Raw genomic sequence first — 13,688 nt, forward strand, 5'->3', positions numbered from 1 at the left:
AGATCAAGAGTTGGTACACTTAACTAACTGAGCCACCCAGGTGCCCCCCAAAACTGAATTTTAATGTAAATTATCTAAGCTAAAATCCTGAATTTAACCTTAAATTTGAATCAGCAATGGTTTTTACTCTGTTTCCTCCCCTTCTATTTTTACTATTCTTTTGAGACTGAATCAGAAATGTGCTGAACATGTGGATTGCAGCAACTGGATTTCTCAAACAGGAAGCAAAAAGAAACAATTTTCTCCCTTAGGTTGCTTTTATTTAACAATCTGTAGAATGATTATCTGAGTTCAAGAATTAAATTTAGATTTGTCCTAACAAAGAAGAAAAAAATACTCATTTCACAACTAAGATAGAGCCAAAAGCCTTTTCTAGCTAATCAGTCAATTCCCAAACTAGTAGGAATTAAGACTTTATCTACTCTTCTACAAGGAGCAGAACTGGTGGGATCCAGGATACCTTTATCTTATTGCATAGGTATGAAAATACTGCCTATAAGCAGAATTGGAAAACTCACCAAATAAATAGAATGGTGAGATGAGTACAACATTCTTAGATATATTAAGAGCTGAACAGTCTATATACCAGAAAAAAATTTCTTTTCTTGGAATCTTTTACATTAGTCTATGATAGAAAAATAATCAATGGGAACACCAAGCCAAGAAAATAAAACCATGGAATAAAAGATAATCTGGGAACTAGAGCCAATTCCTAATGTTATATATAAATATAAAACATACATATACATATATATTATTTTTTAAATGTGATGACATATTTATGGCTCAAAAGTATTCTTTCACATTACAGATCTCCTTTCTCACCCTTAGGCAAAGTTTGGTGTAGAGGTTAGAGGATTTCTTTCTGTATCTTCTACATCTGTCTGTCTCTCCTGTCTAGTCTTACCTATCAAAATTCCATACCATCCTTTAAGAACCATGTTAAATACTTCTCCATCAATAACCCTCTCCCAACAACTGAAATTAACTTGTATTTTGTGCTCCCCAACACTTAATATTTGCGCCACCACCAGTGAAAAGCTCTAAAATGCTCCTTACCACCCCCTTGAATGGCAAGAATTTAAAAAAGAAGTCACAGTCATCTGAAGACAACACAAGACCTTTTCTAGAAAATACTAGAGAACTTGCTACGCAGATAACAAAAAGGAGGATTGAACATAGCTGCTGGGGGTTATGTGGCTAAAGTTCTCATAAGTTATATCTCAAAATTTAAAATTATCTCACTCTTTTTCACAACTTCTGTTTGTTGTTTCTTCTTCACCAGGGTCACATACCATCTGGTAAACATAGCAGCTGAAGACTCTGCTTGGTTTCTGTTCTATGTGTAGTACCAAGTCTCTGTCAAAGTAGACTTCATGGCTGTATGTCTGTAATGAAAACACAGTGAAATGAAATCTCCTCTTCAAACAACCAAGTTCGCAATTATATCACTATGTCATGGCACCTATGCTCGGGCTCTTCAAAAATACACTTGGTAACAAAACAATTGCTAGAAATCGTTTATTTTCATTACTTATGAATATGCAGATTATTTATAAGAAAAGTATCATATAAAATGTTGAAAATGGAAAGAGCGCTGGGTCATAGGAATCTGAACACCCAGACTCTATTGCCTAATACTGTTATTTCACTGTGTGACAGTGGTCAAGTTGCTAAACCTCCTAGGTACTCCACCGATAAAACAAAAGACTAGATTAAAATAATAGTGGCTCTTCCTTGGTCAAGTTGCTAAACCTCCTAGGTACTCCACCGATAAAACAAAAGACTAGATTAAAATAATAGTGGCTCTTCCTTACAGTTTTTATGTTCTGTAATAATCAAAAAAGTAGACAAATATGTCCAAGAGTGCCTGCAAACCCTACATGTTTAGATATCATCTCTATTAAGTAACTGGGGGCATTCAATACAGTATACTTCTATTTTTAAAAATGCTACCAAACTTATAAAATGTGAGAAAACCAAAGACTATGGTAAGGAAATAGACAGCATGTCTCAGAATAAAACATAAAATTTTATCTTTAAGGCCTCTAGAAAGGAGGCATCCTCTAACTCCTAGGAAAGGAAGGCTTAAGAAGTACTCATTTTGTCCTGCAGGATGATATCCTTTTTGATGTGGTCACTGGTACAGGTGACCATGGACTGACAAGAACACAGTAACATCTGTTCCAATAAATGTCACCTACAAAGAAAATCCTTACAATTTTGCATTCCATGGACTCTACTCACCACATCCCATGACTCCACTAGTGGAATGCTTTTAAGTAAAGTTCCATATTCATTACAGTGGAAATCCAGGTGAGCTTTTCCTTCAGCATCTATTTGGGTAACAGCTACCACGGAAAGCAAATCCAGCTCATCTTCATAGTCCACAATTTTAAAAGTCTCAGTGAATAGATGGATAAGACAGAGGAAAAGAGGGGCAAAATCCAGTTATCCAGTTAGGATTATTTCTATTTGTAGTTTAACTATTCTATTATTTTTAAAATGCAGAAAGAGGAATGAATGGGTCAGAGCATAAGGAGAAATAGGTCTCTACTTTTATGCCTAGTAAAGTCCCAAGATTCTGAAGACTGCAGCAGTATCCTACAGATTTTAACAGAACAAAGTCTATGTAGCTCTCAGCCAAAGTGTTACGGAAATTCTCTATTATGACAGCAAACTAGAACTTCTCCAAATTCAAAGAGGTATTCAACTGCTGCCTCTGATATGTGTGTTCACTAGCTTCCAGAGAGGACTAAATATATGAAGTTCAGAAAAAAAAAAATATGAAGTTCAGTTCTGAAACCTAAAAATGACCCACACTTTGTCAGAAGGATCTTTCCTCAGAAAAACACAAGTCATTTTAAGAAGAACTGATAGCCTATCACATACTATTTATGACTCTATTTGCCATCTTTTTTTTTCCCCCTTTCAACGTTTTTCGGTTTCCTAAAGAAACCAAAAATGATGGGGCACCTGTGTGGCTCAGTTGTTCAGCATCTGCCTTTGGCTCAGGGCATGATCCCAGGGTCCTGGGATGGAGTCCTGCATTGAGTCCCGCATTGGGCCCTGTAAAAGGCTCCTTGCTCCACAGGGAGCCTGCTTCTTTCTCTCTTTCTGCCCCTCCCCCTGCTTGTGTTCCCTTTCACTTTGTCTGTCAAATAAATAAATAAAATATTAAAAAAAAAAAGAAAGCAAAAATGGCCACTTACATTTGAGGGAGAATATTATTTGGGAACTGAAATCCAACCCACAGAATAGAACTGGGATGAGAGATGTTAGCTGGAAATGATTCATGATGGTAAAGTCTTAAGGAAGAAAAAAATCTAACCTCAAACTCTGTTTAAGGAAGTAAATCTGGGACTCCAGCAGCCTCACAGGGGAAGCAGATCCATGGCAGCCATCCAGGGATGGACCACAGGAAGGGACATTTTGGCAGGCACAACAAGTTTCTTTGAACCACCACATACTAAACCTTCACTCACATTTGGTCAAACTTCTTTTTCATCTATTTATATTTTCTGCCTTTACTACCCATGATATAAAAATTTACAGAGATTTATTACACATGGCTCCTTTCTATTTACTTTTTTGCCCTAATATCACTTTGGTCAAACTTTGAGTAGACTTCTTGCCTGGGTCTAGTGATTTTAATAGTCTTGAGTCCCAACTTCTTTCAGCTTCTCTTTTACAGGCTAAACGTTTTTGTTTTCTAATCTCTTGATGTAGAGTATATCTCTCTTTGCTACCACCTTCTCCTTGTTAATTATTTTTTGCTATCTTTTAGAAATTTTAGTATGTCTTTCTTGAATATGGTTTATCTACAGGGAGCTTTCTGCTTTGTTCTCAATAGATTTCTATGGTCCAAAAAAATACATGTATTTATTTTATATTTTTATATATTTTACATGACATATTTTATAAAATATGTACATATATAATATATAATTCACAAATGTACGTATACATATTTCTTTTTGAGAGTAGCAACATACTGAGTCACCTCCAACCTTTTTATTTATTTATCTATTTATTTAAAGATTTTATTTATTTATCTGACAGAGATCACAAGTAGGCAGAGAGGCAGGCAGAGAGAGAGAGACACGGGGAAGTAGGCTCCCTGCTGAGCAGAGAGCCAGATGTGGGGCTTGATCCTTGGACTCTGGAATCATGACCTCAGCCAAAGGCAGAGGCTTTAACCCACTGAGCCACCCAGGTGCGCCACCTCCAACCTTTTTAAAAGAGTTTCAAAAACTATTCTTAGAAGCCTACTCTAATGTTTCTACCTAGAAATGGTCATATAGTTTTCTGCTCCAAACAGATCAGAATTCATGCAATGATATATATTTGAAGCATGATCACTATCAGTTGATTTTGTAAGAACTTTCAATTCCTCTTTAAAAGAAAAGGATAAAAATGTAATAGCTCAGTGACTGGCAATGTCAAGTTCAGGCTTGAGGCTAATTGAATTTATCACACCCTCACACCCTTCTTCCCTGGCCCACGATCATTAACATACATATCCATGTCTTGTAAGTAAAAAAAAAAGCAAAAGCCATAAAGTCATCAGGATGTGATTCAAGTATTTTCTATTAAGAAATTTCCCTATAAATGTGCACGTTAACAAAACAATAAGCTAGTAGTAGTTTTTTCAAATTATTTCAGTCCTAAGAACCTTTCTGCAAACATAATCTTATGAATAATTCCAGTATGAGAAGATAGGGTGATGCGGATGCACTGGTTGAAATACCATGCACAATCCTACCAATGAAGTCTGCATGGAACTACTCACCCCCAACGCCTATCCCAGAGTCTGGAAAACATCGTTTAAAAATCACAGGGCTAGTACACACTAGTTTGATTTGCTATCTCTGGCTAAAGTAATACCTCTTGTTCTGGGTCATCATCCAAAAGGTTAAAATTTTTTTTCACCACCCGTCCAGAAGCTGTAACAGTGGGTAAGTTTTCATTCTATCACATGGAGAGAAATAAAAAGATACGATGAGTCCTTTTATGTGCAATAAATAGCAAAACTGTACCAAATTTCATTAAACAACTAACCCTTATCCAACATCCACAATTCTTTCCTCTACTGAGAAAATTCTAAATCAAATTTCTGATCTTCCAATTAGCAAAAATACTTGACCGTAATAAGTTAATGGATAAAATACCAAAATAGACAAACAATAAATACACTCGCCCTTCTAATTTTTGCTTTAGTATAAGTACAGCAATGCTACACTGGATCTGTTTTTGGAAATTTCTCTCTGCATAATTCTCTTCATGTTCTTAATCTGCACACTAAAGGGAAAGAACTATTTGGAGTTAAAGCATGGCATGTGATTTCTAAAGATTCATATGTACCCCAACCTACTGTATGTTTGCACAATAAATTAAACCCAAAGGTTGAAAATTCATCAATAAAAACCTAAAGAGAAATTTAGAAAGGGAACAGATATTAGCAAAAGTTAAGCTCAATATAATCAGCTCTTTTCAATTCTCAGTTGTGCACAAGGCTGAGACCAGTTACCGGCACAGACAAAAAACCCAGATTTTTATTGTGCTGTTCTTTTCAGCATACTAAAAGACAAACACATTTATATACTATATTCTCAAATAGAAAGACAGTGATACACAAAGAATTTTAAAGTACTCCTGGCTTACTTTGTTCTTCTCCCTGTTGGCCAAAATGACAAAATCTTCAGAGATCTGATGCTGGGCACTATTATTTTCTACTTCATTTAGCTTTAGAACTCTGAAAAGGGAAATAAAGAACCTAAGACCTCAACAGATCATCAGAATACCCAAGTTGAACTACTGAAATGAAACTCAACAAATGTAAATTACAGGAAAAACTGTTAGTTCTTGTTTCCTCCTGTGGAATCTGAAATAGTAATGTCTGATCACTTTAGTGTCTATAAACTTCAAATTCAGATTTTGTTAAACAAAAAAACCTGTGACAATAGGTATTCCTGATGTAGATAATGAAGCCACTTCCTCAAGTTTAGGCCATCTTCCAAGCTGGCTTAATGAAAGTTCCCCTAAAGGACCTCATCTTTGTCATCCTGCAATAGGCCTTTAAGGTTTCAGCTTTAACGGTGGCATTAGAGTAGATGTTAGCATTTTCTACTTCTGAAGATAGAATGAGATATCAATGAACAACACTCAGAGTTAACTAAAAGGCAGACTGGAAGCAACTGAACCTAAACTAAGAGTTTTCATAAAAGAGTAATATTTAAAAACTCCAATTTACTTAATACTTTTATTGTAGGATTATATTTAAAGATTTGGGTTTTCTGAGTACAAATGGTTTAATGGATCAAGCTTACTAAGGAAGAGAAAAGAAAATAATTTGTCCACTGCCCACACAAATCTGTTCACAGCATTAACAAGCTTCAAAAGCACAATGTTCCCAAAGCTTAAAGTCTCAGACACAGGTAAAGAGAATAGCAGGGAGGAGTAGATACCGTGGCTACAAAGAGCCAGAAGTCTTAGAGCTTGCCAGAGGCAAAGAAATCAGATTAGATTTTAAATTACTCAATTTGTTATCTTAATTCATGCCAATGTTTAAAAGTGCCTATCCTCTAGAACCTGGCAAAAGGGCGCAGTGTATTTGGACCTTATTTTCTTAAGCTCAAACTACTATTAAAAAAGGTGGGTTATGTGGGGCGCCTGGGTGGCTCAGTGGGTTAAGCCTCTGCCTTCGACTCAGGTCATGCTCTCAGGGTCCTGGGATCAAGCCCCACATCGGGCTCTTTGCTCAGCAGAGGACCTGCTCCCCGCCTCCCCCTGCCCTGCCTGGCTCTCTGCTTCCTTGTGATCTCTCTTTCTCTGTCAAATAAATAAATAAAATCTTTAAAAAAATGGGTTATGGGACACCTGGGTGGCTCAATCAGTTAAGCATCTGATGCTTAATTTCGGCTCACGCTATGATCCCACAGTCATGAGATCAAGCCCTGCATCAGTCCACACTGGGAGTGGACCCTGCCTAAGATCTCACTCTCCCTTTGCCCATCCTTTCCTCTCTCTCTTAAAAAAAAAAAAGAAAGAAAGAAAAAAGAAAACATGAGTAGGCAATAAGCATTAAGATCCAAGCTTTATTAAAGCTGAACTAGTTTTTAAGACTTTTTAGAAAAGTTCATAATCTTATTTAATTAAGTCCCTTTATCTTCTTTATCTTCTTTCCAGAGAAGTAAACTAATTAAAATGAAACATAAGGAATAGAGAAGGCAGATAATGTCTTTCTTATTCAACCAGTTTACTAGTACCTACTCTGTGCTACTAAGTGCTATGCTCAGTGCTGGGGTTAGAGTCAGCAAAACAGACTCTTTCCCTGTCATTATGGAGCTGATGACTCCAAAGCTAGATATTTAAACAGATAATCAAACAAATAATTAATTAAAATTGCTGTGTTAGAGGAAGGTAACACAGTGGCTGGTATGAAAATAAGATGGGGGTGCCTGGGTGGCTCAGTGGGTTAAAGCCTCTGCCTGCCTTCGGCTCAGGTCATGATCCCGGGTCCTGGGATCTAGCCCCACGTTGGGCTCTCTGCTCTGCAGGGAGCCTGCTTCCTCCTCTCTCTCTCTCTGCTGGCCTCTCTGCCTACTTGTGATCTCTGTCTGTCAAATAAATAAATAAAATCTTTAAAAAAAAAAAAAAAGAAGATGGGGAGCTAATCTAATGAGGGGTATCAGGGAAGGACTCTGTTAAAAGGGGATATTTAAGCTGGGGACAAAATATAAATAGAAATCAGGAGAACAGGGATTAAGAGAACAGCGATTAACAGGGATGATTAAGAGAACAGGAAGGGGAAACACACTCCCAATGGAGGAAAGAGGTCCCTGACTGTCTGAAAAGATAGCATGACTGAAATAAACTGAGTGGGAGGAGGGTCTTTCAGATCATGCTAAGTGTATGATGATCTTTATCTCAGGAACAAGAAACCATAAAAAGGTTAAAGCAGAATCCACTTGTTTAGGTTTTTGTGTTTGTTAATAGTTCTAAAAATCACTCTTATTGCTGAGAAGAAAACAGACTTAAAGAGTGCAAAAATGGATTCTTGGGAGTCCTGTAAGTAGGCTATTACTATTGTTCAGGCTAGTGATGGCAATGGTCTGACCAACATGGTAACAGGCCAAGGGCAGAAAGAGGCTGATTTAAGAAATATTTAGTAACAACAACAACAACAACGACAACAAAAAAAAAAAAAAAGAAAGAAAGAAAGGAAAAGAAAAAAAAGGGGAAAAGAAGGACTCAAAGGATCTGTGGGTGTGTGTGTGAGAGAGAGAAAATGCACACGAGTATATATGTATATGTATGGATGAAAGACAAAAAGTATAACAAAGTGCTCAGAATCATTCCAGATTTCTGGCATGAGCTTAGATGAGAGGTTTCGGCTAGGATAAATTTTGGAGTTTTGGTGTATATGTGATTTATGAAGCCAAGGGAATAAGAAGAATCAATAAACAGAATCATGCAGAAAGGGAATGAAGAGTGAGAAGAAAATAGGGTCTAAATCCTGAGGACATCCAATAATTAAAGTCTGTGTAGAAGAGAAAGAACATAAAAGGGTATTAAGGAGCAAAATATTCATAACTGGTGTCAGGGAAGCCAAATGAAGAATGTTTGAAGGAAGGGAAGGTCAACTGTATGCAAGATGTGGGTCAACAAAGCAAAACAAGGTTTACTTCAAACAACTCCTGTTCTAAAGTCATCTTTTAGAACAAAGAAATCACTTCTCTCCTTAATCCTGGAGAATCAAAACATGATGAGGACAAGCCAATCTGAATCTCCTTTTACCCATATATCATCCATCAAAGAATTTATCTAAATTTAATGTCTACAAAGAGTAATGATGAGGCTGAAAGAATAGTCTTCTAGATGCCAGTCTCTGAGGAAACAACGTGTAACAAGCTAATGATTTCTATAATTGAGTCAACAGTTGGCTAGCAAAAATAAACATGTCAATAAATGCTTCTAAAACCTACCTTTCACTTTAAAGTAATGAATAAAAATACTCACTTGACCTGATTTGGGCCGACATGTATTATTCTACCAGAAGCATCAGGATGAAAATAGATCCAGTCAGATTCTAGAGAACAACATTCCATTTCTTGGATCCCATTTTTTGCCTGAAGTTGGGTAAAAATATTGAAAATAGAGATTAGGGGAAAATAAGTTTTCAAATCTAATTTCACTCACAGATCAGTAAATCAAAGGTACAGGCAAGAGGAAATATCAACAGTTGGACTGGGATATGTATGAGAATTGAATACAGCCATTCTTACTTGAGAAATTCAGAACATTTACCCTGTACCATACAATCTGCCTCACAAATAATAACTTAACAGTAATCATATCTCAAGCATTTAATTTGCGTCAGGCACTGCAGTAAATGTTTTAGTCATCTCATTTAATAACACTCAAAGCATATATTATTATCCCCACTTTGATGAGGAAACCGATATACAAAAAGAATGAATCATTTGCTCAATGTTTTACACGTGCTAAACAGCTGCTCTGATTCTGAGATCCAAGGACTTGTTCCATGATATAGCTCTGTACAAATATTGCACACATAGTTCCCTTTAACTTCCTCCCTTGCCTATCCCCAATAAACTGTCAAAAGGAGTGGTTAACACAAAGATAAACAGGCACCCCAACCCCAAATCTCAGAAACAGGTCATATAATCTCTTTGGATAAGTCAGATATAAACCTCTAATAATGGAGAAATGGTCTAATACTGCTCAGCCTTTTAGGCAAGTAAAGATTTATTCACGGTAAGATATTTAGACATTAAAATAAAGAAAAAGATACCTCCAGGCTATATGATCACATATGTACATAAATGTTTTACCTTACACACAGGAGCACTGGGAACTAACACCAGCATGGATACATTGATTTCATTTAATTTCTTCAATGTAAAATGAAGTGACACCACCTTTCCTATTAGATACAAATTTTCCAAATATTAACTTATTAATTTCATTAGCACATACTGACAGGACATGTTTTAGGTATCGCAGTAGGTGTTTGTACCTCACATGAACTAAACATAACTCTTGCCTTCAAAAAGCTCATAATCAAGAAGGGAGGCAGAAACATAACAGAAATAAGACAATGTAAAAAACAAAAACAAAAATGAACAAACAAAAAGATGGTGTAGAAAACAAAGTAATCAAGCCATGCACAGGATATTTTCAAGCATCCAGCTCAGGTGGGCAGAATATCAGAAGAAAAAACAGAACTTAAACTAAGCCTTAAAGGATGAGCAGAAAATGGCTAAAAAGAAGAGATGCCAAAACACAAAACACAGAAATGTTAATCCATGTAACATGTGCATGTGTACAGATGAATAAAAATTTTAATTTTGGCTCCTACAAAAGAAATATGATTAGAGAAGTAGGTGAGGGCTATATCACCTACTAAAGTGCTTTGTATGCCACGCTTTCTAAAAAAACGAATTTTAACACATTTTCTATATTAGTGAGTTTTAATTTTTCAGGAATTTTTATTAGTATTCTAATAATTTCTAATAGGAATGGTGGTAATTATTACATTGTACATATAAGGAAATCAATTTAAACACCGTGGTTGAAACCACTGAAATTAATGTGTCCAAGATGGTATTAGCTCTGGATGTCCCTTTGTTTAAAATAAAACATGTACATACTATACACATCTTTCCTTAGACAATTAATTCCCTTTATTGTAATTATTATAACATGCAAAAGAAATACTGTCTCTTTTTGTGTTGAATATAAGGCAGCATTATTACCAGCCTCTGTAGTTTTTGTTATGTGCTGGAATGCTAGATTTTAAACCTCAGTTTAATAGAAAGCTATGAAACATTTTCTGAATTCTTCAGTTTGGCTGCATGTATTTGTGGGTTACTTACTATTCTGACTGACAGGTGAGGAAGTAATGGGCATAAGCATCCTTAAGTTAATGTGACTACATCTAAGCTGTCTGGCAAAAGGATTGAAAACTTCCTCTGGATTTGGCAATTGCTCATGAATATGTTGAAATATAGATATGACTAGATGTTATCAGTTATTACAGAAAGTGAGTACTTGACAGGCATGCTTGATATAAATCTTGGAGGCCATTTTACACACACACACACACACACACACACAAATATGTATCATTAGTTCTATTATAAAAAGAATATGCACTAAATATCCAGAATGTGAATCGTACAGGGTTTGACTGGATAGAAAAGTTAAGTTAAAGAGAGATGTGACAGGTCCTGGTAGCTGAAGAATGTTCCCTGGCTGAGAGGTGAACAATCAAATCACAGACTTGTCATGCCGGGAAACAGTCCCTAGAGATGCCACTCTAAAAGAAGATGTCACTGGGTTGGGGCAAACAGGAGCTGCTACATGTGATGGGTAAATGAAAAAATGAAAGGGGACAATGTCCCCACAAAAGAAAACTATAAGACACTATACACAGTGTTCCCTGGTAGTGACATCAAAGGAAATGGGTAACTGGACTCAAGATTGTATTGATCTTTGGTGTGGTGAAAGGTGAAAGGCCTATGACTAAAAGCCACTGAGTCTAACAGTGACAGAGTGTGATCCTGGAAGAGATGGGTGTGGAATTAGCTGAACCTATATGTTTGATATCCCAGAAATGAATTACACTAACTCAGCAATACAAAGCAAAGGGGAACCCCTCCACCACTCCCAGAGCACTTGTTCTTTTGCGCTGCATCTTATTTAACTACATGTGTGTTTTCAAGAGCATAAGCAACTTGATGGAAGAGAATATGTATGTAGCCATTCCTGGCACACATTAGGCCCTCAAAGAATTGAACTGAATTAAATTAAATTAAATTATAAATCATGTGTAAATCATTTTCAAAAAGAAAATTAATTCAAGGGGTAGAAATTTCTATTGTCTTACCATGTACCATTTCTTCCTATTCTGCCATAAGTAACTTAACAATCTTCTTGAAAATTCAATGTTTCAATGCTTACATTGTGACCAACAGGGTTCTACCTGGATCTGCTCTGGGAAGCTAATAGTACCAAACGATGACAAAACAGAACCAACCACACATTGCATCAACAATTTCAGAAGCAGCCTGAACATATTCCATCAATAATTTCTACTATAGAGCTTCAGAAATGTTTTGCAGAGATCCCATAAGAAATCTTTGGTTTCCAAAAATTTTCGAATCTTATAAGTTCTTCGTAGTATACACAAGTGTTTGTTATATTCTTTGTATCCTTCTGTATCTAACATTGTTTACCAATTACTAATATAAACAAAAACTAATTCTTAGGAATTCTTGTTACAGAAGTAGAAAATAAAGAATTTCTGATACAAATTTACTACTAAAAAGTTTTACTACTTATGATTTACCAAGGAGTTGTCTTTCAGGGCACAAATATGGAAAACCCCTTTCTGTTTCTTCTTATTAGGTGTGATGATGTAGTGCCAAGGATGGCCTCCAATTTGAAAAGCATTCTCCAGGGAGGACACCTCAAAGAGCAGTGGTGGTGTGTCTGCAGAGATGGGCAAAAGGAATTTATTATTTTCTCCGCTCTGGTAGCCTTGGAACATTCATGAACTCAATTCAACCCTTCTTGGCATGCACATCAGTGAATTTCCATTAATGAAAAATTACTATGTTCAGGAAATAAAATATAACCAGGAAAGAGGCTGATGGCTAAGAAAAGAGAAAGCTGGTAGGAAATAAATGTTATGAGGTCAAAATCTAGACATCTGTTTTCAGAGTATGTGTGACCTGCAACTAAGTAGAGATAAAAAGTGGGCTGAAGGTGCCCATGATGGGGAAAAAAATGACAAAGTACACCTTATAAAAGGAGCTGCTATTTACTAGGCATGTATGTCTCAGACTCTGGGTTAGATACTATTTGCAACACTCATTATAATCCTAATAGGTAATTAAGTCTAATAATTCCCTCAGATGTGAGGAAGAGATCTTCCAGACTAGCAGGTTACACTTAGCAAACTTTATGAGAGAAGTCTTAAGATTTCCAGTGTAGAAGTGTTATTAGTCATAATGAATGTAACCACTTAGGACAGGTCCTGTCATAGTGAAAGCTTTATTAAAAGATAGCCACCACTAGTAGTATCATCTTTAGACAAGTTAACTAGTTTAGATACACCTAGTCAGTTACTGTCATTTAAAGACTGACACCAGGGGCGCCTGGGTGGCTCAGTGGGTTAAAGCCTCTGCCTTCGGCTCAGGTCATGATCCCAGGGTCCTGGGATGGAGCCCCACATCGGGCTCTCTGCTCAGCAGGGAGCCTGCTTCCAACTCTCTCTCTGCCTGCTTCTCTGCCTGCTTGTCATCTCTGTCTGCCAAATAAATAAATAAAATCTTAAAATAAAATAAAATAAAATAAAGACTGACACCATAAAAGAGGTATCTGTTGGTGCTTCTTAGTCTTCTTGATGACAACTAAGTTTAAGTAGAGCGAAACAGATGTACTCTTAGAGAAATGCAGAAGTTGAAGGTACTATGGCTTTAGAAGACCAGAATACCATTTGGGTACTCCTTGGGAAACACCACAAAGCACACAGTCTTTCAGTAGGTGGATAATCTAGGACTCTTTTTTTAAATCCTTCTACCTTAAGAGTATACTCTTTAGTTATGAGGCCATCACTGTCAGTAAAGAGGCTTGCCATAGGAAGACCATTCACTCAA

General features: G+C 36.5%; 1 protein-coding gene across 3 annotated transcripts in view; it reads right to left on the reverse strand.

Annotated features, from left to right (window-relative positions):
• Positions 1-243: 243 nt before the first annotated feature.
• DCAF17 (DDB1 and CUL4 associated factor 17) overlaps positions 244-13,688 on the reverse strand; it is a 38,278-nt gene continuing 24,833 nt past the window's right edge. For all 3 annotated transcript variants that reach the window (XM_004744061.3, XM_004744059.3, XM_004744063.2), the window contains 6 exons: positions 12,377-12,519; positions 9,022-9,131; positions 5,665-5,755; positions 4,888-4,971; positions 2,248-2,403; positions 244-1,388 (listed from right to left, as the gene is read on the reverse strand). In XM_004744061.3, the coding sequence (XP_004744118.1) occupies positions 1,242-1,388; positions 2,248-2,403; positions 4,888-4,971; positions 5,665-5,755; positions 9,022-9,131; positions 12,377-12,519 (731 nt within the window). In that variant the 3' untranslated portion in view covers positions 244-1,241. The remainder of the gene's footprint in view (positions 1,389-2,247; positions 2,404-4,887; positions 4,972-5,664; positions 5,756-9,021; positions 9,132-12,376; positions 12,520-13,688) is intronic.

The sequence above is a fragment of the Mustela putorius genome, unplaced genomic scaffold (genome assembly GCF_011764305.1).
Source record: "Mustela putorius furo isolate JIRA1106 unplaced genomic scaffold, ASM1176430v1.1 tig00003869_pilon_pilon_pilon, whole genome shotgun sequence".
Classification (NCBI taxonomy): Eukaryota; Metazoa; Chordata; class Mammalia; order Carnivora; family Mustelidae; genus Mustela; species Mustela putorius.